Below are 24,628 nucleotides of genomic sequence, written 5' to 3' on the forward strand. Positions count from 1 at the left end.
GAAGAAGAAGAAGAAGAAGAAGAAGAAGAAGAAGAAGAAGAAGAAGCAGAAGAAGAAGAAGAAGAAGAAGAAAAAGAAGATGAACTAAAATAAGAAACAGATGGACATTTAAATACAAACTACAATAAACACTGCCCGAATAACTTTAAATTCTTTCTTACAAATCATGAAAATTGCAAATTTGTATAGCATTAAAAAAAAACCCTGGCATATAGTATGTTTAGTCTAGTTCAGAGCAGATGCCGAAACATAACTGTTTTCCATCAAAAGAATTTTCAAGCATGAAAAGTGGTCCATTTCTATCATAATAATGAAGTTTCTGTTCATTCCTTGAAATTGAGCTCAAGTTACTGTAAAAGAAGAGAGCTTCCAACTTTTTATGAAACAATGTGTATTATACATGACTTCTGGAGCCCAAAAGATTTGTTTCAAAATACAATAAGATTCTTCAAAAGTAAGTAGTAGTTGCTGTTTAAAACTTACAGTACCGAAGGCTCATACAGGAAAAAAAAACCCTCAAATGCCCCACCATTTTAGAATGCAGAAGCCATGATAGAAATTTTTTTAATTAAAAAAACCTTTGCAGCCCAAGTAACACGCTTTAAAAATTCAGAGTTTCATCAACCATTCAGTTATCATATTATTATAGCATGACTTTCTTCGACATTTGCTAAACTGAAGTGGGTCCGTTCGTTGTTTAATTATGAGTGCCTATTCAATTCGACGAAATGAAATCGCCAGCGGTAATGAGTGCATAATACGGCCAGGTGACTAACTGCAAGTGTTAATTGGTGCACTGGCAATGAATCAAACATTTGAAAGTAATAAGTCATTAATTCTTTGCTTGTGCTTCTTCAGACCACGAGCAGGAAAACTTGATACTTACCCACACATGTGTCATTCACATTTTTCTCAAAGCCAGCAGAGCAGGAACAAACGAATGATCCTTCATTGTTGGTACAATCCTCGTTAGCAGAGCATGGGTTTAGTGGTTCACACTCGTTTATATCTGGGCATAGATTGAAAAGATGGTCATCAGTTTACACAGTGAATCAGTTTCTTTTTTTGTTCTGAATATAATTTTTTTAAAATATTTTAAAATCTTCACAAATCAAGACATTTAAACCGTATAACCTAAGATTTCAGTTACCTTCCCCACAAATTGTTAATTGAACACCACCAAAATTAGCACCAAAAAATGCTCATTCTTTACTGCATTTTCTCATTGTTCTATAAAAATGAACCTTAGCCTTGGTGCAAAAAAATAAATGGAAAATATTGCTCATTCTTCCTCTTATTTTGTTATGTTTCTCTTGATCAGCCAGTTTTCATTTGAGTTTCAGTTTCGCATGTACCTTTACTCAGTTTGAATTGTTTTCACAATTCATGTCTCTCAGGGAGAGGTGAAACCAAATTCCACTTTCTCTCATTATTCCCTTGATGATATCTCAGAGCAAACTGAGTGTCCCAAACGTCTTTCATATTACAAAAGTGCTACATGTAATACAATGAACATTTTTAGGCTGTTCTGCTGGTCGTGTAAGAGACTGCTTCTTCTGTATAAGAAAATACCCCTGAATGTCATCACACTCAAACCTCGTGCTTCAAATATTATCATTCACATATTTCTATATCAAAATCTATATTTTCATATTTCTCCTTTATTTTTCTCAATTTTATGAGTTCTGAGAAAATATTAAGGCAACGTATTCAGAAGTACTTTGTCAATAGCTCTATTAATTGTTTTGGTTTAGTTTAACCATGCATTAAGTCAGTGGTCCAGGAGAAGCAATATTCTCAAATTTCCTGACACTGTTGCCATTGCTCAATCATGATAGTCATCAAAAGACGAACTCATCCGGAAAATCAGTTGTTATTCTCGTTTACAGCAAGCGAGCAAAAATTATCAACTACAGCCACAGACTAGCTGATTTATTAAACAGATAGAAAGGGCCATGAAGGACCATAAGCTAGTAACCACAACAACAAAAAATACAAGCACTCCTTGATTCATGAAATAATCATGCATTCATTATTGAAGGAACATTGTTTAAATGGAACTTCTAAAGCAGTGAAATTTGTTGACAGAATCAAATGTCAATCACAGAGTTCAAGAATGACTCTAACCTGACAGAAAAGATATGATGAAGAGAATAATTCAGCACACCAAGAAAGTAAAATAATATGAAGAAGAGGATAATTTGGCACACAAGGAAAAAAAAATAATGTGATGAAGAGGATAATTTGGCACACAAGGAAAAAAAAATAATGTGATGAAGAGGATAATTTGGCACACAAAGAAAGAAAAATAATATGAAGAAGAGGATAATTTGGCACACAAGAAAAAAAAAATAATGTGATGAAGAGGATAATTTGGCACACAAGGAAAAAAAAATAATGTGATGAAGAGGATAATTTGGCACACAAGGAAAGAAAAATAATATGAAGAAGAGGATAATTTGGCACACAAGGAAAGAAAAATAATGTGAAGAAGAGGATAATTTGGCACACAAGGAAAGAAAAATAATGTGAAGAAGAGGATAATTTGGCACACAAGGAAAGAAAAATAATATGAAGAAGAGAATAATTTGGCACACAAGGAAAATAATGTGATATGATGAGGAGGACAATTTTGTATGCCAGAAAAGTAATATAATATAAGGAGGATAATTTAGCAAAGCAGAAGGTAAATGATTTACCTATGCACCCAACGGGAGAAAAAATGTAGCCTGTGGCACATGAACACGAGAAGGAGCCTTCAGTGTTGGCACAGACCTGGTTCGCCAGACATGGCCTACTCAGACATTCATTTACATCTGTACAGAAAAAAACACAACAAGTTTTAAATAGTATTTGCCAATCACGAAAATGACAAAGAAAATGTAAATTGCAGAACATTGTTCTTACATCTTGCAATATACTTAAAAAATAAGATGAAATCACTGTACAGCTCTTTTAAGTTTGCAGAAGTGAACGATGGATTTGTTCACACTTCTATGTCAGGAATTTCCCTCACAATTCGAAGTAGCCATCCTGAGATGCAGACAAAGCTGTCAGACGAAACTAAATTTGTTTGTTTAGACAACATAGATAGAAGTCACCTTAACAAATCTTCATGTGGTTGTACTAGAGAAGCTTAATTACTTCAAGTTCGACTGAGCAGAGCACAGGTACACGAGCAATGGAATTTCAGTTGCAGTGGGGGGTTTGTATTTAAGTTTGAGGCATTTAAAAGACGCACATGATAAAGAAAAGTTCATTTTTAAAGAGTGGCATTTTTAATTTCTTAAAATAATGGACGTTGGCCAATTTTGGTTTGTTCTAAATTAATTGTAAAAGCCTAATTTAATACAATTACAAATTTTTGTTTTGAGTAAAGATAAAGAAACACCCCAACCAAGCTCACGTTTGAGAAAGGTTCAATACATAGTTGGTATACTGATTAATGATCCCAATGAACAAAAACAAATCTAAGAAAAAGAAAACCTGTTCTGTTTAGTATTGGTTTGTTTCCATCTGTCTGAATTTGTAAAAAGGTGAACTCAGCTGTATGTATATAGACTATTTCAAAGGGAAAAAAAAATAGCACGTTCTATACATCTTATTACTTTACCTGAACACCCTGAAGCGGATGAGGTAAATCCATTACTACATGTACAGGTGAATGAGCCGGGAGTGTTGGCGCAGTCTGCATTCGCTGAGCAAGGGTTCGCTCCTCCACATTCATCTACATCTGTAAAGAATTGACAAAAGTAGTTAAAAGTCTGTGCTGTCAGAATCAATATCAATTAAAATGTTAAATATTGAACAGTGTCAAAAATAGTAATAACAGTTTTATATTTAAATCCTACCTCGATAAAACAGATGTCATTTGCTTACATTTAGTACGTATGTACTTGTGTGTGTAATTCTGCTTGAATGTGGGAATAAATATTGCACGCTTAGTTGAACAATGCACTGATACCCTGCCATGACTTATACTGTATTTGAAAGGAATACATATGACTTTTCTTGCAGGCTACATCAATAACGGTATCAGTCACTTTTAACAATCTGTGCTCCCTCACCAGGGCAGTGCTACTGACTGAAGTTGTCTTAAGGCCATTCCCAAAGGGGGGATATTAGCAAGTTCTTATGCACAGTAGAATTGTAAATGGGTTGATTTATCAATGTCATGCTCATACTGTGCCAAAATAACATACGAGGGAACTGCTGCTTTTTCTTTCCTCAGCCTTATTATTGTCATTTTTTTTCTACTTCTTTTGTATGTTTGTCACTCTCTTGTGAACTGCTATTTCCGGGGTGCCTTGATAGCTGAAGCAGACTTTGCGCTGTTGAGGATAGAGAAATGAGCAGAGAAAGCCTGATTCCCCGTTTTGACTTCTCTGTTGACATCTACCCCTTGGCACTCATATGACCTTATGCAGTTGTGAGCGCCCTAAAACCTTACTAAAACTAACAATCTGTTTCTTCGTAAACCTAATCAACATTGAACTCCAATAACCAACTCCCCTTTTTTGCTGCTAAAAGCAGGTGCTCTTTGCACTTACCAACACAAGTGTTATTCTCCAGCAGGTAGCCAGTGGAACAAGAGCAAGAGAATGATCCATTGTTGTTTGTGCAGTCTTCATTGGCTTGGCATGGTTGTTGTGTTTGACATTCATCCACATCTAGGCAAACATTGAGGATAGACATATGAAGAAATGAGCCAACTGGGACAGGTGGGGGTGGGGGAGGGGGGGTTGGGGAATCTTATTTTCAGCAACTCTTTACAATTGTCAGTCTCACAACACAGTATAGAGACATATTATATATAAGTGTTCAATCTGAACTGGAATGGCATCTTAGGCCTACAGGCTTTTATCACTATTACACTTCATCATCAAAAGTACAGAGTACAAAACTGCAGTATATTGGTAACTGAGGAGTAGATGAAGATAAGAGCCGCTTACAATATATGATACAAACTCTACCTTACCTCAATAAAATGTTAAGAGGCTAATTAAGAGCCTTGGAACATAAACAACAGACAGCTTTTCTTAAATAAAACTTACTTCTATGAAAGGAAAGGAAACTGAACCTTTGACATCATTATATTGTCTACAAGCAAGGAACAGGGAGTTTTCTTTCTTTTTTTTTTTTTTAAGACTTACATCTACGAAAGGATTTGAAACGGAACCTTTGGAATCATACTTCAACATCTTGTCCAAAAGCTAACAACATGCTCCAGCTGTGTACAGATTGACCTACACTTTGTACTGGACCCACTATAGTTTGACTTTTGGTTCCAGAAGAAAAATCCCACTGTAGGCAAGTTCCCGCTATAGGAATGCAAAGGGGAATTACAGAGAAATTTATATCAATTCACATGATCACCTCCCTTCCATATCAATAAAAATTTGGGCTTTAGTTTAGTTTTCCTTTTCTTGTGACATTATTTCTGCCTTTAACTCTTCCCAAACATAGGTTTTTTGGGGGTCTAGACATAATTAACTTGTGGCTCGATAAGGCTATACAGGTGGGGTACAAAATAACTTCATAGAAGCATAACCATCATTCAAAACGTAATATATGATATATCAAATTGAAGGAAATTGAATGAGGAATACATCCCAATATGAAACAAAGATTAATTTTGAACATAAGTATGCATTCGAAGGGCTAGAAATGGCGATGGTGATGAGAAAAATAAATTTTGACGGTAAAAAATTAATTCACCAAACACGTGAAAGCACATCAGCATAGTTATCTTATCATATACAGGCCAAGAGCATAATCCATAAATGTCTGAAAGCGCGGCTTTTTATTTGAAAGCAATATTCCAATTTTTGTTTGAGTTATGATATTCATACTGAGTCCGATTACATCGTTTTGTTAATGCAAGACCGCAAGAACTAATTCACTCGTTGTTCCCCAAACCCACGCTTAGACAAAGTGAAACTAGAAGTTTTCATTTCCTAAATCCTTTCCGAGTTTTTCAATAGCAATAAAAAGTAATTATAAATGACGGAACTTGTTAAAACGAAATAAAACTGAGGCACCCTATCACAGCCGATGTTTCGGCGATACGTCCACAAGGGGTGTGGACTCACCCTGATATATCGGCAATATATCCAGAAAAAGTTAATTCAAGTGAGAAGCATTTCCTTGTGCTGTCTATCGTACTGGTAGGCCTACTACTGTAGAACTGGCGAAGTGGATGCATGCATATGCCTGAGCATCAACGATCGCACATCAATGCTCTTCTCTTATTTTACTTTTTGGCCTATTACAATTTTGTCCACAGTGGACTTAAAAAGCCTAAAGAGGCACTTTGAATAAAACAGGTCCTAGGCGACGCTAAGGCACATCACATTTGGACTGGCTCACGTAACACGTCTCTCTGCACCATCTCTATCTGCCGCCTCCCCTCTATGTGCCTGCACCACCTCACTCATCACTAGACTGACCAATCACAACGCTGTACCGCTGATTGCCTGTTTGGAGCCCGCCTACAGCTCACCACCCTCCAACCCCCTTCCCCCCCCATCTAGAGCTCGCTCGATTCCTCCCGCTGTATCCAAGTTTGGAATATTCCTTGCCCCGATATACCCAAGCACAGGTAATTGAGTTTATATAGATCAAAAAAAGGGGGATTCCAGTAAGGTACAACTGTCGGGATCGTCCCGCTGCAGCGGGCGCCGCTATAGTCATGTCCTACTGTACTCACCTTCACATGGCCCTCCTGTAACGACTTGCTGATAACCAGCGGCACAGGAACACGTGTATGACCCTTGATTGTTGACACACACCTCTACCACAGCTTTGCATGGGTCATCTGCACATTCATTCACATCTGGGCAAAGATTGAGTTCAGATTATTGGAAAGTCAAAAGAAAAGATCTTGCTGCAACATAACTGTTTATCTTAAGTTGACTCTGATTCTAGATCGCCACATGGTCATTTTGGTTCTGATTTTAGCAAATTGCCACGTAAGTCACATTTCTAGGGTACCGATTTTATCAACCCAAAGATCCACATCTGGTTCTGTGCCACATTTACTACTATTTACACCCTTATTATTTATTCACTGTCCAATCCAAAATAATTTGAGTGCCCACATAGGGGCCTATATATAAATCCATCAAAGTGTCACTGTATTATAGTCGTTTTAATAACACTCTGCACTGCCTTAAATTGGGTGTGTAAAATTGTGGAATCCCTTGAGTAGTGAAGGGTTCACTCAGTAAAAATACGATTATCCAGGACTATATACTGATTTTTTCCCCCCACAGTCATTATGAATTATCAGACCAGAGGACTACAAACTTCAACAAAATTACAGTTATTTGTTCATCATCAATATCCAAGGCGTATTGTACCTCCTTTTGCTGCAAATATTATAATAAATGAGATTAACAATACCTCTCCAACAACTACAAAAACAAAAATTCTTTTGTATTATCACCAAAAATTGAATGGTTGAAAAGGAGCTGAAAATTCTATCATCTTTTTCACATGATAAACATGTACCTGTTTTCTTACCCACTGCATGGAATAGAACACTCTAAAGATATTCACACCATTAACATTTTGTTACAATTTTGTTCTAGTAGGCCTACTCTTCAATATCAAACTCTTGTAAAACAGTAGCATAATAATATGAACATGAATGTATCAAAAACATATCCACAAGCAAACATACCAATACAACCATGAATTCAACAGTTCACTTGATACTGTGTTCATCATTTTATTACATTTTACACTGTATTTCGAGAACAGTGAAATGCATAAATTAAACATCATTAATTTGCAAGCTTGTTTCAACAACGCATCTAATCTGGCAAAGAAAAATTGTACCGAATAGAAAAAGCAAGTAAGTTGCATAACAATGGCAGTGAGAGAAAAGTAGCCATCATCAGAATTTTATGGCGTTTTTGATTTTATTAGCAGGCCCACCCCCCCCCCCCCCAAAAAAAAAACAAAACAACCAAACCCAACCCATCAATTCATATTTCAGCCCCAGCCTAATTCTACTAGATGTACGACAAATGTTTAAACAGCAAACATGTATAAGTGCAGAAAAACAAAGTGGACTACACTTGGTAAAAAATATTGTAGCATCCAAAAATAAGTTTTGATATTATATTGACGGATTTTTGTGTTCTTGTTTATCGTGATCATATAGATTTAAAAATCTGGTAATATTTGTCTAATGAACCAAAAAGAAAAAAACAACAACAAAAAAACCCAGTTTCATCAGAGCTGTGTTATAGAACCATGCTATTTCCATTTTCATAGATTTAAGGTATAAATTCATCAACAGGCAAATGAAACATTTGAAAGAATCATAACATTATTCAATTCATTTTTATATTAGGGATGTCAAGAAAAAAAAGGTCTTCTTGTATTCTCAGTTATGAATAATTTTAAATAACTGGATGACTTAAATTCTCTTTCAATGATTTGATCTGTAGATAAAAAGGGTGGCTGACAGGTTATAGTGACTTCGGACTCACAAATAATTTTTAAGCAAGTACCGTATCAGTGACATAGTGCTAGGGTTTCGACGGGTGGTCACTGGAGTGTGTCCTTGAGCAAGACACAATAACCCTAGCAAAAAAGGCTGCTCAGCAAAGGCAACCAACAATACTTGTAAAATTGTCTGCATTAGTGCAATATTGTGTACGCTATTTGGTGTTCTTTGTATGCTACTTGTGTGCTTAATATTCAATAGTGTAAAGTATGTAAATATGATTGTCATTGTAACCTAAATTTCCCAAAAGGGATCAACCAAGTGTGTAATTATCATTATTGTTATTGCTGTTGCTATTATTAATATTGTAAGTGATATTATTACTATTGTCATCATTATTATTAAGCTTGTATATTTAGTAACTTTTAGTTTTCATGAAAATGTTTTAATAGCTGCTGCTGGTTGCAGCTCCTGTCCATCACAGTACAGTTTCTAAATAGCTAGGAAAGTTATATTTTTACAATACAGGGACACGCTGGGACACATTAAACATTTTCAGTTGGTAGGAAATTTTGAACTTTGTCCGGGTGGTGGCCGCAGCCTACTCTTATCGATTTTGGACCAACAAGGGATCTTTAACGTGCATAACTTGCACACTGGACCCCTGAGATTTTTTTGCAGACCTACCCCAGAAGGCTAGGTGTAGATCTTTCCTACCATAAGATCAGGAGTGTGGCTGAAAGACAGCAAAAAGAAGGAGCCAAGGAGTAACAGTAGAAAGGTTGCAGAAAGAGTCAGGAGCCCAGAGGAAGGGGAAAATGAGGTGAGAGGGTAGGGGCAGAAAGTGGAGACGAAAGCAGAAGACAAAACATTGCTAGAGAGCAGGAAAGGAGGTGAAAGGAGACAATTTTAGTGAAAAAAAATTTCTGTCGCTATTCGAGTTCGAACCCGAGACCTAATGAATGAAAAGCGAAGACCTTAACCTCTAGGCCATGAGAACCCCCAACCTGTCTCTAATTTAAAATGATCTAAATTGTGTCAGAGGCATGCAATTAACCAACAAATTACTAGCTCTAACAGACTGATAGTGTAGTGTATAGGCTTGCTGGTATGAAGCTGAGCTGGAGTGTGTGCCAGCCAGGATCAGATTCTAAACAGAGCTCACTCTTATATGGGTTTTGAATAAGTTTTCATGGCAATCCCTCTATCAGGTTCAGTTCTTTCAGAGACAAGATTTCAGATAAGAGGTGTTACCACTAAAATAACTTCATTATGTTTAACACACCGTACCATAAAACATTCTGAAAGATTAGAGAAGACATGTGGCTGCTGATGAAGGAAATTATATAATTTTTAGACGTCTTGAAGATAAAGAAACAGGTAGGACAGTGGGGCAACGAGATACAAATTATAATAGATTTAGGAAAACAGAGATTAAAAGAAGAGGCTTACCTGTACACAGGGTTCCATTGAGCTCAAAGCCAACATCACACGTACAGTTGAAAGAACCTGGTGTGTTGGTACACACCTCTTTCAAATCACATGGGTTTCCAGTACATTCATCTTTATCTGAGGATAAAAAACAATTTCAATTTTATTTACAAACAGACTGAACAGTATGGGAAATGTAAGAGCATTACAGTAGCTTATATTTGTTTTTCTGTGCCTTGCAATTTTTCTAAAAAAATGCATTACAATAATAATATAATGAGCACAGCAATTTTGAAATCACTCCATAATTTGTTGGTTTTTTTTTAGTAAAGAGAAGTACGATGACATAATGACAAGTAAATAAAGTTAGGTTAAAAGTCATAAAAGGTAAACAAATTGTGACACTAATTGGACTTCTTATGAGCGGATAGCTTAATTGCGATTGAGCCTGTGCAATGCAGTGAAATATGTCTGAACCGGGAATTTTGAAAATACAAAACTCCAGGAACAAGGGTTTTTTTGTGTTGAGAGAAAATGTCAAATCTACAAACTGATGCAGAATTTTAATATTTCATTCCAATAAATTCAATTTTGAAAACAAGTCTTACCCGGAGAAATCATAACAATAATCACTTCAAAAAGAAAGTACAGATATTTTTTTAGACAAAGGAAGCCGACAATAAGCATTTAAATCTCAAAAGGTCACAACTGAAGGAAAGGGGAAGTCAAAATCAGTTTCTAGATAAAAGAGAAAGACTGAGCAGCCAAATCCAAATAAGCATTGGCTTAATTATTTAAGACACCTGTCGTCACAAGATACTATTCATAGACAGATAAAGCACACACAATACTGTTTTTTGTGATAAAACAGTGCTTACTTAGCCTTTGAATCCAATACTGTGCTAAGAACCCTTAAGATTCTGAGTTTGAACTGTACAAAAACAAAATTTTAACTCTATACCAAATTAGTTCTTTTTTTTTCAAAGGGAATGCAAAATCTACAAACACTTTATTGTGCTTTCTGACACCATAGCTGCTCAACATCAGTTTCTAAGAAAGGTACTCAGTCACGACCCATTTGATCTCCGCTGTAAAGAAAGTAATTTAATCATGATGTGTTACACAGTTCCACTGGCCCATCTTAGTTGTGGCTCATTAAGCTGCAGGTCTGTGATTTTTAGAAATAACATGGATTTTGATTACAAATAGATTGCATTTATATGGCACTCTATCCCATACAAAAACAAGGTCTGACTATGTTACATTGATTATATCTATTTTTTAAATAAAAGCTGATTTTCTCCTTTCACAAACCTGCGGTTTAAGCTCAGCCTCAATCAGTAGTGCAACAGTGGCTTGACTTTGCCAAGTCAGCAAAAAACATAGCAAGCCATATGGAACAGCTTTGACTTACCTGGGTGTGTGTGAGTGTCTTAAGAGGACTTGGTGGTATGCAAAGAAGCTACAAAAAAGCGCAAAAGAAAACATGTCTTCCTTTAATTCTCCTATTTTGCTTAAGAAATATTCTCCTCTGTAGATCGGACATTGACAGATGAGCAAATATTATCATTATTATTATTAGGCTTATTATTATTACCTGTACACACTGAGTTAGAGAGCACATATCCAGTCGCACAGGGACAGCTGTAGGAACCTACAGAGTTGGTGCACACCTCATTTACCCCACAAACGTTTGTTCGACATTCGTCAATGTCTGCAAAGAAAGAAACAGTATATTATCATAGTGACTGAGTTGTAGATGTTTTATGCTCTCTATGACACACTTTAGATCAATTAGGAGGTGGGCTGCTTTGACTTTGCCTGTCATGAGGGCCAACCCAGACTGAGAGGGATAGAGCATTCCAACAAACAAGTGGAGAAATTGATATAAATCCTACTCACATGAGAATTAAATGCATGGCTTGCTTCTGTGTTCAATGATTTGTATAAGAGCATAAAAACTACAGATTCTCAAACATCTTTTATTTTATCTAAAAAAACGACGTTCATTTTCTCTATGAATGTATTGCTCTTGATATCACAGGAAAAATCATGTAAAAAATTAGCAAACACAGTACTTATAATCCACCAAGAACGCTTTATTAAAAAAGAACAGAAGTTTTAGGAATTTTTTTTTTTTTTCGTTAATTATTTTGTAATTTCAAAGAATGACAACTTGACTTCAAGCGGAGGAGAAAATTTGTAATCAAATTCAGACCTCTGTCTTTTGTTTATAGGCAAAGAGTCTAAAGTGCATTTGAGAGTGAGTAAATAGAAGCATTACAACATAACTATGGCTGTATAGTCTGTATAGTGCAAGGAAAACTGAAGCTGCACAGACATGTGCTCATGGATAATCTTGAACATTTTTAAGAAAGCAAGACAATATCCCCCCCCTCCCCCCTCCTCCGATGTTTGATTTCTGGACCATTGAGACCTATCTGAAATAAAAACGACCCCATTGTCACAAACGTTCGTTGCCTTTGATACACACTGAACCAAAACATCTAGTATAAATTGAACGTTAAGATGAATGGTCTTTATTACCAACTCCATGAGGCCAAAAACATTCCAGCCCCAGAAGACCCAACCCAAGTGAAATAATTACTCTTAACTTTATAATTACTCTTAAATTACTTCTGGTTTGCTTTTGTCGATAACTTTAACGTTCAAGTGACCATTGGCGCTCACTGAGTGGCGTTGATTATCATAATTCAAAAGTCTAGATGCCGTCATACTGTCACTTAGGCATTTGAATCATGTAGATATTGTCAGGTCTAAACTGCTTATGTTCAGTAACTTATGTAAGAAAGCAGCTTTTTCTTTTTAAAATTGGTTACAGACCATCTTCCTACATGATATCACATCAAATATCTGAACTTCAGATTTATAGGTACGAGCCCAAAGAAATAAAACAGTTTTTTGCTTCTCCTGAAAAATTTGTCTCTTGGCACTTAGGTGGTTGAATCATGTGGCTAGTGATACATACAGTTCATCATTAAGACAGGTATGCATTTGTGAATAAAAAATGCTTCAGCTGGTTTTTGAAAATGAAAATTGTTGGGCAGATCTTATTTTATATGAGAGTTCGTTCCATACATGGGGACCAAAGAATAAAAAGGAATGCTCGCCGTACGTTTTGTAATTTTGTTTTGGAGTTTTAAGAATCAGATTATCAGAAGCTGATCTAAGTGCTCTATGTGGATGGTATAATGCCAGGAATGTTTTAGGATAAAAAGGTGTAGTATCATTTATACATTTAAAACAAAACAGCAGTTTTGTAATTGATCCTTTCTTTTATTGGCAGCCAGTGTAGTTCTTCCAGAAATGTTAAGCTCATTCTTTCATAAATAAAAGGAAAAACTGAGCCTCAGTCTGTCCACTTTTACTTTCAGTTTCCAGCAAGTGAGGCACAGTGTGAAGTTGTGTAAAAAATATGATATATATACACAATAAAGGAGTAAATGACACGAGTTAAAACTTTACCTATACACACAGTTCCATTCTTCTCAAAGCCAGCAAGGCAAGGACAGGTGAAAGATCCCTCATTGTTGGTACAGTCTTCATTTGCCTTGCATGGGTTTCTGGCACATTCGTTGATGTCTGCTCACAAAGAAATATGTCATGAAGTTCCCTCACAATTGAAATGATAGAAAGAAATAAAAATGATCATCTATAAAAATGCAAGTCTTCGTCACAAGCTGTAGATACTGCTTCATGATTGGAACTGAACAAACAAGCATATATATAAATTAAGGTTTGTTTCATAGTCTTGTCTCAAAAACCTACTTGAGGAAATTATTCGGATAAACTTCTTACATTTTTTTCATAAAGTAGTTTTCTCTGTGCCAGGGGACAGACCAGGCTAAAAGCTAATGTAAGGGAAAATCATGACTCTAACCACAAACACTTTTGTCTCCCTCAAGAGACAATTCAAAATTAAGTTTTGATTCTATATCTCCCAGTGTGTGTTTATGTGTGTGTGTGTGTGTGTGTGTGTGTGTGTGTGTGTGTGTGTGCGCGCGTGTGTGTCTGCGTGTATGTGTGTCTACGTGTGCCTATATGTGTGTCTGCGTGTGCATGTAAGAGTTTATGTGTGTAAGTGTGAGTATGTGTGTGTAACAAAGGTGAATTCACAGTTCAGGTTTAATGAAAAAAAAAAAAATCATTTAAAATAAATTTTGACCCCTCCTTCTACCCCAAAGCTTTCATTTACTAAAACTTCTTAGAAGCCTTCTTAGTTGTTTGATGTGTACACATTAAGATACTCGAAAGATGTAATTCAAAGAGAAGTACGTTTTGCTGTGTTCAAAAGAAGTCTTTGATAAGCATACCGTAAAAATAAGTGCTTTCAAAACTGACATGTGGCTGCCAGAAAAACTGCAAATGTTACATGCCAGATAGGTGATGGACCATATCTTGATGTATTGAGGAGCAATTTTTTAAAGCTTAATTTTAGTTCAAGTTTTACAGTGCCTGCAACACAAATAGATCATATAAGTGCAGATGATTAGAAGTATTACACTTAAGAGTAACATACAAAGAAAAGAACGGTTAGAGATATGGGCAATAGAGGTTTGACAGGAGATAAGGAGTGAACCACACCCGAACACCCATCAACCACCCACTCCGAGAAGTTCACAACGTGTTGTACCTACTGAACAGGTTACGGTAGAATTTCTATACTAAAGAACTACAATGTGTTTCCTTACCAACACAGACACCACTGGTGCCATTCACATAGCCAGCAGAACAGGAACAGTCAAATGAGCCAGGCTTGTTTGTGCAGTCTTCATTTTGCCCGCATGGATTTGTATCACATTCGTTGATATCTGTGAAGAGAGGATAATTACTGTGCAAACAAACACAAACAAAGTAAAAAAAGATGACTCTGTAATTGTCCAGACCAGCCAGCCATATATATTGCCTTTTATAGTACTTTTGAGATAAAGGGGGAACAATGGTTTGACTGGACTATTTATTGTTATTTAATAATGTTAAAACTTGCCATACATGTTTCTTTTGTGACTGCCAGCCCATTTTTATTTTGATTTGACAAAAAGATAGACGCAGTTCCACCAAACAAAATAACAAAATAAAAGGCTAGTTGCATTTTGGAACGACTCTGAGTAATGGCATTTTGCTAGCACAGTGACGAAATGTTCATTTCCAGTTTCCAAGAACACCACAACTTAGGAATTCCTCAAACTTTTAAGTCCATTTTCTTGCTATTTTTGCCTCAGATACTAGGTGACCCCACTTCCTTCATATGCAAATATCTCAAACTCTGTTCGAAATAGGTGGGTAATTTATTCATAAAAAGCAAGGCTTTAAGATTATACCAATAACTCCATAAGCCTAAAAATTAATAAGCACCTGATTCCACCACATTGCGTCACATGATGATTAAAAAAATTTCAACCTAAATTGAATAAAATGCAGAACTTTTAAAATAACTTTAAAAAAATCAAACATTATGTGTATTTTTGCATTAAAGAATGAATTCATTTAAAACTGACATTGCCAAAGACAGCGTGTGAAAAGAAGTATTACCAAATCAAAGTGCAATGTTTTCCTTAAAATTGGGTTTCTGAAAGACAGACCAACCAAAGCAACCCAGAAACGATCAAGCAGTTGAAACAAAACATTAAACAAGAGGTCCAAAGAATAGAGATAGAAACATGCCTCAGGGTTACTTAAAATTTCCAGAGATGTTTTCCAGCTTGTCTGGGGAGAAATGAGCAACAAGTGGAGCATATAATTCACAAAACCACCACCTTCCGTGAGTTTGTTTGGCAGTGTCAGTTTTAAATAAATTTGTTCCTTTATGCACTAGTTTCGCAAGTACAGGACCAACCTTCACACAGTGGTCCAGAGAATCCAGGGAGACAGTTACACTTGAATGAGCCAGGAGAGTTGACACACTCCTCATTTGTACCAGTGCACGGGTCAAATGTAGTACATTCATCTATATCTGTACAGAACGATATACAATATTATTATCAATAAATCATCCTCTTTCTTGGGTTTCAATTTTTATGAGCATGAATACATTTTGCACTTGCAACTTTTAGACTTCAAAAGCTCATCAAATCAAGAACGCTGATAGGGTGTTAAACATATACCATTTCAAGTCTAGAGTTTTCCTACGCTAAAAACAGCCCAGTTGTGGGAAAACAAGTGTACAAGTTACCCCTTCAGTATACCCTATAAAACCACACGAAGCATTGCATTTGTGTGATGATTGCTTACACTTCACTTGGCGTTAATGGCTCTGCCAATGGTGCAGAGGCTTCACTGTGAATCCTTTATAGAGAACAAAGAGGGTTAGATATTGCACTACACTGTCTAGGATGCTAAAAAGTGCAGTCTAATGCAGACATTGAACAACAAAATTATTGATCACATGATGTTTATGTTCATGTGCCAAAAAGTTCATCTCTTTACTAGCCTATTTAACGTCAGATTGTAAGAATTTATTCAGCTTTGGCAGTATTTGTTGTAGCCATAGGCATCCACACTTTGTGCTTACCAGTACATGTTATTGCATCACCCAGATAGCCAAGAACACATGTGCACGTGAATGATCCATCGTTGTTATTACAAGAATGTAAAGTGCTACAAGGATTGCTCATGCATTCATCCACATCTGAGGAAAAATTGACAAAGAAGGTCATCAAGTGAAGAAATAAAACAACAATTCAATTAATTTTCCCAGTTTATAGAAAGAACATAGAAATAATCATTGACAGCTGATATTTTTCTAAGCTTTGAGATATAATCTTACTTAACAAGAGAAAATATATTGTTAGCAGTTTTGTAAGTGTTGTACAGCTATTCAAAGGTAAAACGATGTAACTGCGCATTTCACATTTCTGAGAAAAACATGAAAAACTCTTCTCCCTTCTAGCAGAGATCAATATGTAGCTTTATCCATTTGAAAAATTGTATTTCGGATATAGGCCATGAAATGTGCACTTGGTGACCTTCAGTCACATCTATATTGTTCTTTTTATGCTGTACAACTGGCACAATACCATTTACACCTTGTTATGTCAATTGCACAAGGGGTAATTTTTTTAGAGGGAAATGACAAAGTAAAAAAACATCCACTGAAAAGCTCCGACTGAGTGTGAGAGAAAACGCATTTTTGATACTTTGGCTTCTAATATTTTTTACATAGGTTTATCACTGTCAAAGCCAAAGATTAACAATTTCAACAATAAAGCGATATCCGATACACTTTGATAAAAGGAAAAAAATGATATGACCGATAGAGACTTTGATTATATAATTTGAAGATACAAAAACCACAAAAAAAGATTAGACACACATGTTCCAGCTTTACCTATGCATACAGTTCCATTGAAGATATAGCCATCAACACAAGAACAAGTGAAAGAACCCTCATTGTTGCTGCACCGCTGGTTTGCCTGGCACGGGTTCCCAGCACATTCATCCACGTCTGTACAGATAAAAAAGTTTCAATCTTATTCCAACATCTTTCAAAAAAGTAGGCCTAATGAAAATAATAATAATAGTTCGTACAGCAATGTTTGATAATGGCCAATGCATCTGCAGAGGAGAACATTTCTTGAAATAGAAGAATTAAGGATTAGGATGACTAGTGATTTCTGCTATGGTCAGCTAGCTAGACCAACTATGGCAGAGAGAAGTCTAAGGACAAAGAGAGTGTATAGATCCTGCTATCTACTGCAAGTAGCTAACATGGTAAAGAGAAAAAAGTAAAGCAAAAAAAAGCAACCAATTGCAGTAATTACAAACTCCCAACGAGGACTTGCTAAAACAGCTTTCCCCTCCCTAAACGGGTGTGTTAAATTCGTCTAAACTTAATATTATGATGGGGTAGTTAAACCTTCTTCAAAGGCTTTGCTTGTGACCTTCAAGCGCTGTTCTTGTTTAGGTGAGTTATTCACAGAGCCTTGCGGCCTGTTGGGCCTGTGCAAGTGTCAATGTCAGGGTTTGAATGTCTTGATTATTTTACTTCTCTGGCTGCCTGCGCTTTACACATTCCATTTTTCTCAAAAACCTTGCTGGCACAAGTCATGGCTTCATAACACTGTGTTTGGTCAAAATAGAGGGTTTCCCACTCATCTACATCAATGGAGCAACCTTTCAGAGGAGTTAACATCTTTTTAGGGGGCACCATGCCAATGCTTTGGGGAGCCATGTCTTTTGATTTTCTTCAGGGAAAAAAGATACTATGGGTTTTGCCCTCTCATGAACTTCAGATATAAAAAGAAAGAAAATAAAGAAAAGTGAAAAAAAACAACAACCCTAAAAACACATTTCAGTTAAAATGAAAGTTAATCATATCCGTGTTTATCTTGAGAGAGCACTACCAGTGTAAGAATAGAATCTACTGAATAGGTAAAAGAAAATTAAACTTTTACCTGTACACACTGTTCCATTGAGGGTGTATCCCACAACACAAGGGCAGGAGTAAGAGCCTTCATTATTGCTACACTCCTGGTTCACCCCACATGGGTTTTGGTCGCATTCATTTATGTCTGTTAAGAAGGAAATTGTTAATATTATAGACAGATCACTAAAACAATTCAGAAATCCTAAATTATAAAGCATATTTTTCCTTTTTTAAACATGCTCAAGTGATATATATATATATATACATACTGACACTGTGTGTTTAAGATCGTCATTATGTGATGAATCTGTATTCAAAACAAAACTTGAGATTAACTACACAAAAAGTTCTCAATTTCTTATCCTCAATAATATTAATACTGAGACTAACATAGAAATTAATAATGATTCGAATGTGGAAGTTTTGCACATATTAAACATCACACTTGATGAATCTAAAATTGAAAAGAGTAGGCCCTTCAGGCCACAGTCTGAGCAAAATTAAAAAAATAAAGCCTACCAAAAAACTGAAGCCACTCTAGTCAGTATAAGTATCAAGAATATCTTTGAAAATAGCATACGACTCCCTGTCAAGCAAAGGGTGATTCTACATTCTAAGCAGATAAAATAGCCATGTACATAGAAATTAATTGTACAGAGAGATTTAGATCTTACAGTTAGAAACCCCATAAGCTCAAGCTGGGGTATGCAAAAGAAAGATAATTCAAAAATCCTAAATTACCAGGAATTTTTTTCCTTTTTCTCACAATTTCAAATGAGATATGTTCTTATTAATTGTGACTTTAAGGTCATCATTGAAAAAGTACTTCTCCGATTTTGGGGGAATTTCTGCTAATCTAAAAAAACAAGTAATTTAGAATATGCGCAGTGTAATAGCAGCAAGCAATTTGTGAGAGTTATTAGAAGTCTGAAATTTAGTTTTACACAGTTTTGGAGAAACTGAGCTTTCATTCATTTGCCAACCTTTTGATAAAATGGGCTAGAATGTAACATAAAAAAATCAATAGAAAAAAAAAAGTGTTTTACGTCGCTCGCAACTGCATAAGGTCATGAATGCGCAGGACACATTAAACATTTTGAGTTGGTACGAAATTTTGAATTTTGCTCAGGTAGCGGCCGAAGCCTACTCTTATCAATTTTAGAACACCAAGGGATCTTTAGCGAGCACAACTTGCACTCGGAACCTCAGAGATTTTTCACCGCTGCCCTAGAAGGCTAGGTATATTGATCTGTCCTACCAGAAGATCAGGGGTGTAACTGAAAGACAGCAGTAAGGAGTAGCAGTAGAAAAGTTGCAGAAAGAGTCAGGAGCCCAGAAGAGGGAGCAAAGGAGGTGAGGGGGTGGGGGAAGAAAGTGGAGACCAAAGCAGATGGCAGAACATATTGCTAGACAGCAGGAAAGGAGGTCAAAGAAGACAATTTTAGAAAAGAACATTTTTCCGTTGCTACCCAGATTCAAACCCAGGACCTTTGAAGGAGAGGTGAACACTTTAACCTCTAGGCCAGGACACATTTTTCAACTCTTCACCTCCGAGAGGGGTAAACCCACAATGCCGGGGCACTTCTTTTGTGCTAAATCTAAATATGATAAAAACGTCATTAAATGGGTTATTAAATCGAAGTCAGCAAACCTATTTCGATAGTTCTTTATCTAATGAATGAGCTTCCGATAAAAGAGACCTGTTTTTGGCAATTGCCGAAAAGTAATTTGATGTTGAAGTTGTCATAAAGGAATGTGCCCAAGCTGCTGTCTGCGGCTCACCGGCACAGAGGTTCCGACCGCGTGCTGCTGGGCGCGGTTTGCCAGAGATAAAAGAGTTAAAGTGTAGCTGGTCAGTGCTGAAATTCTGCACTATTTTATAAAGGGCACTCAGCAGATGAAAGCTGTTTCCAGAGAAACAAAACAAGACAGCTCACTGTCAAACATCTAAACATCAATGTAATTACAGGGTGATCCACAAAAAACTGTACCCCTTTTTTTGTTAATATTTTCCTCCACACTGAAGTTATTCGTTTCAAACTTGTACACAACATTTGGAAGTCAAAAAGAATTTGTCTTATATTCATTTCAGATAAATCCACAGAATAGTTATTTGCTCTACATAATGCGTAAAAAAACAACCTATTTTCAGCTATGTCCCGATTTTTGTAACATGACCGCTAAAAATCCCAACGATTGCGCCATATTGCAAACTAAGGCAGTGTAACAGGACAACAGAAGTTTGCAGATAATTTTTCTCAAGTTTCCTTTGCCTGCTGAGATCATGGTTAAGATCAGTAAAGAGCAGAGAGCTTTTTGTATTAAACGTTTTCTCACCACCTACTCATTTTGTAAGTTTTGCACAAGGTACGTAAATAATGTTAAAGTGCCCTTAAGGACTTCTTTGATGTCAAGGGTGGAAATGGTCCATCAGTTTGGACCTGTAGAGAATCAGAACCAAAAATTCCTTGACAAAACGACCACTTCAGGTAAAAAAGACACCGATTGCACCCCTTTAAACGTCACCAGGTGCAGAATTCAGTACCTGTAGATGAGCCCCATGAGATGTCTGTCCGTAGACAATGCCTGTAGCAATGGTTTCCCTTCATCTCAATGGTCCAAATTTTCAAGGCATATCTTCATCAACGGCACGGCTGTACCATTTTCACGTTCACGAAGCTATCAGAGGATAGCAATGTGTTCATGATTCCGCGATCATTTGAAAAGCGCGAACATTTCCTCTATGACATTTGGTTACTTGGCAAAGCCTATATTAACCTTTCAGGTTATACCAACTCCACAAATGCTGTCTACATGGGTAACCTTACCCCCTCCCCCCCCCATTGTCTCTAGAAACAGCTCCATACTGTAAGGTGTACAGTGTGTGTGGCTTAGAGTACTGATGGTTGAGTGGATCTTTGTGCCACCACTGAACATTACGAACGACGCGTTCAAATGTGTCGAGTCCAAAGGGGCACATATAGACCACTGGTTCTAGGAATTTCAGAATTTAAATTTTTTTTATTCTACAGCAGAAAAGAAATATTATTTAAAGCTTACAGGGATGGAAAGATTAGATTTTTAAAATCAAAGGAAAGGAAAAAAACAAACCAATCATTTTATGACTTTAGTTACAAGATCTTTTAAATTGGAGCATTTCGCATTGATAGGTGGTTTTTATAACAGACATTTCTGTTTTCGAAAATAGGTTTACTCTACGTGAATTTTATGTCAAACAAATTCCTTTTGAATGAATTATATCTGTTCCAAATTACAAAATTCTAGTACACATTTTTTTGCGAGATATTTAGAAAAAAAGATGTACAGTTTTTTCTGGATCACCTTGTTCTTGAACTCTTTGCTACAACCAAGGAGGGCATCAAATCTACCATAGTCAATTACAATTTTGTTTTCATTCACAGTTTAAAAAGCACATGGACGTCATTCAGGGAAAATGACCTAACAATGAAATGAAAAATCCATCACGTGGGATTCTTCATTATGGCCAAAGGTCAAAACTGAGTCAGGCAAAAAACTTGGAAGGGTAAGTGGTACCAGAGAGACAGAAACGCACCTCACACTTTCTCCTGATTAACAGACCAATGTTATCAATTGAAGAAAATTTGTAAGTCAAAAGGTTTGTAGAGTTCCAGTTTTGGTAAACCAAATGGCCGCATAACCCAAGGTTTCATAGTTGTTATAAAAAACAGACAGAAACAGATAGAATAAAGACCAATTTATTAAAGCAAGATGCTGAACTTATCTTCAAATACTTTTTGCAAAAAAGCAAAACACAAACATATATCCAATGAATTTTAGCTATTTTTGTTCAATTGTATAAATGATCTAAAACTTTCAACAACTGACAAGAGATATAAAAAACAAGGCTTTTGTATATTGATAAACTGTTTTAAATCTCAAAGACAGCAACTCTATAACACATTATATCAGAACTTTTCAAACTGATAGTCTTTAATTTTCAAACTGAAGTATGCAAAGCATTTTATTACACACCAAAGCCCTTTTTAAGTCGGGATACATTGTCCATGCGAAGGAAAGATGCTTACCTTAGAACTTAGAAGGAATGTTATTAGAAGGAGAAGAACTATTTCATTGCTATCTGCATTCAAACTTCTTTGCTTTTTTCACTTCAAAAGAACCATGTACAGAAGGGAAATGTTTGAAAAAAAAGAGCTTAAATGTGACCGCTTTTATCTATTAAAAAAAAATAAAAATATGGGCATCAACTTCAGTTGCAAGAGAATTTAGATTGTGCAGAAAAAAGGAAACGGTCAAATGAGTAAATGCATTACCTGTGCATGCAGATCCCTGTAGTGAAAAGCCTGTTACACAAGGACAATTGTAAGAGCCTTCTGTGTTGTTACACACTTGGTTCACTGCGCAAGGATTACCTTGACATTCGTTAAAGTCTGAAAAAAAAAAGACAGTTGACATTTTCCACCCTTATATTCTAAATTCATTGAGACAATAAGGAAAGTACAAATTGCAAGATCAATAGGGTGTAGCAGTAAGAATTCATAGACATAAATATTTAGAATGTCTTTTTGCTGCCACAGTATATTTGCATCTACACATTATGGCCAGCATGGTGTCTCAATGTTAGCCATCCATGGTTAAGAGTTGGTCACTGTTAGCATGACAATATATTATTATGTCACAACATGGTGGAATCAGGTGCTCGTCAACTTTTGGGCATACAGGGTTATTGGTATCATCTTAAAGCCTGTTCATTTTCCTTTCTTTTGGAGAGAAAAATATCCATCCATGTTGAATAGAAGTCAAAATATTTGTGACTGAAGGAGGTCAGGTTCACCTGGTTTCAGAGATAATATTAGAGAAAAAGGCCGCCAAAGTTTGGCGACTTCCAAAGTTTGAGAGTCCTTAGAAACTTTAAATTTACATTTTTGTGCTTTAAATCAACATTTTTCGGCAAAATCCACAAGGAAATGTGTTTTTAAATGGACCTCGAGTCAAAAAACAACATCAATGAACATTTTCAAATGGACAGAAAAATGCCAGTTTCTTCGATTTTATTATTTTGACGAGTGCCTGAATTCCACCAGGATGCCTCACATATTTACATTTTATTCATGTAAGTCTTCAAAAACTTATTATAAATTACCTTGAAATCAACCTTCATTACAGACAGTGAGTGAAAGAACAATCGTTTAAAGTTCCTCACAGCAACAGATCTTTACACGAAAAAATTGATTTGTCCCACCATTATAATTTGGCACTGTTTTTAACAATATTACGCTGAAAAGAAAAAAAAAAGGTATACTTAAAAGTAAAGACCAGAGTGGGAAGAAATTATGACATTACAGAAACAGTCAAATATCATCTACCCTGACCAAGTAAGACACAATTTCATTATCAAAGGTAGCTGTGTATGTTTATGTCCTTACGGCAACTTGTTAACTCATTCGCTACGCCGAGCCGTGGGGGGCGGCGCGGCTAATGTGCCGTCAGAACGCTAAGCCGCCCCCGGCGGCTCGAGAACCGATCTTCAATTTTAGCTTAGATTCTATTCCAATCTGCATATCCATGTTAAAATAAAGGTCATAATATAATGTTGACTTCCGGGTCAAGCATTTCCACTGAAAATTGGAAGTTTAGATTCAGTTTTGAAACACGGTTTCGTAGTTTATTCGACTTTGTTTTATCGCGATGCCAAAATTATAGTCCGGACACCAGTCTTAGTAATTTTACACAACAAAATATATCATTATTTTGCCCACTAAAGAAGTGTAGGACTCTTTTTTATAATATTGATACGATTGGACTCATATTGCCAATGCACTGTTATTTAGAAATCAATATTCTTGAGTGCCAGATCTAGGTCTAGATCTAGATCTAAATTGTCAAAATATGTTTTTCTCCTCAAAATCAATACTTTTTTATGAAATTTCCCAAAAGATGCCACTCAAGACATGTATAGGATTATTCCAAATGCAAATCTCAATAATTCCATATTAGATACGAGTGGGTTTTTATCTGTTTGTGATCGTTTTTCAAGATTATAAATTTTTAAATTTTTTTTCAATATCGGATGTTATGATCCAAATGTACAAATATTATGGAATGTATGTAAATAACTGCAAACTTTTCAATATTTTCCAGTTCTATATTCATTTATGGTTATTTTGATATATCATTTGACTAGGTGCAAGCATATTTTTTGAGTTTCACCAAAGATTATAAATCTTTTATTTTCAAATTTTATCCGCATCCAATCAAAATTGTGTTGCATAATCGCCTCTTACAGGAACCAAAGTTGAAAAATACATAAATGAACATTACAGATGTATTCTACAATCCATACTGAAAATATT

General features: G+C 35.9%; 1 protein-coding gene across 1 annotated transcript in view; it reads right to left on the reverse strand.

Annotated features, from left to right (window-relative positions):
* The window catches only part of LOC101849279, a gene marked incomplete in the record, with an annotated part of 263,881 nt that overhangs the window by 72,213 nt on the left and 167,040 nt on the right, over positions 1-24,628 (reverse strand). Inside the window, 14 exon segments of the mRNA XM_013079452.2 lie at positions 887-1,009; positions 2,700-2,816; positions 3,614-3,733; positions 4,551-4,670; positions 6,710-6,835; positions 9,911-10,027; positions 11,487-11,603; positions 13,376-13,492; positions 14,602-14,721; positions 15,747-15,863; positions 16,422-16,538; positions 17,238-17,354; positions 18,304-18,420; positions 22,589-22,705. Coding sequence (XP_012934906.2) covers positions 887-1,009; positions 2,700-2,816; positions 3,614-3,733; positions 4,551-4,670; positions 6,710-6,835; positions 9,911-10,027; positions 11,487-11,603; positions 13,376-13,492; positions 14,602-14,721; positions 15,747-15,863; positions 16,422-16,538; positions 17,238-17,354; positions 18,304-18,420; positions 22,589-22,705 — 1,662 coding nt within the window.

This window comes from Aplysia californica, unplaced genomic scaffold (assembly GCF_000002075.1).
Source record: "Aplysia californica isolate F4 #8 unplaced genomic scaffold, AplCal3.0 scaffold00052, whole genome shotgun sequence".
In the NCBI taxonomy this organism is placed as follows: Eukaryota; Metazoa; Mollusca; class Gastropoda; order Aplysiida; family Aplysiidae; genus Aplysia; species Aplysia californica.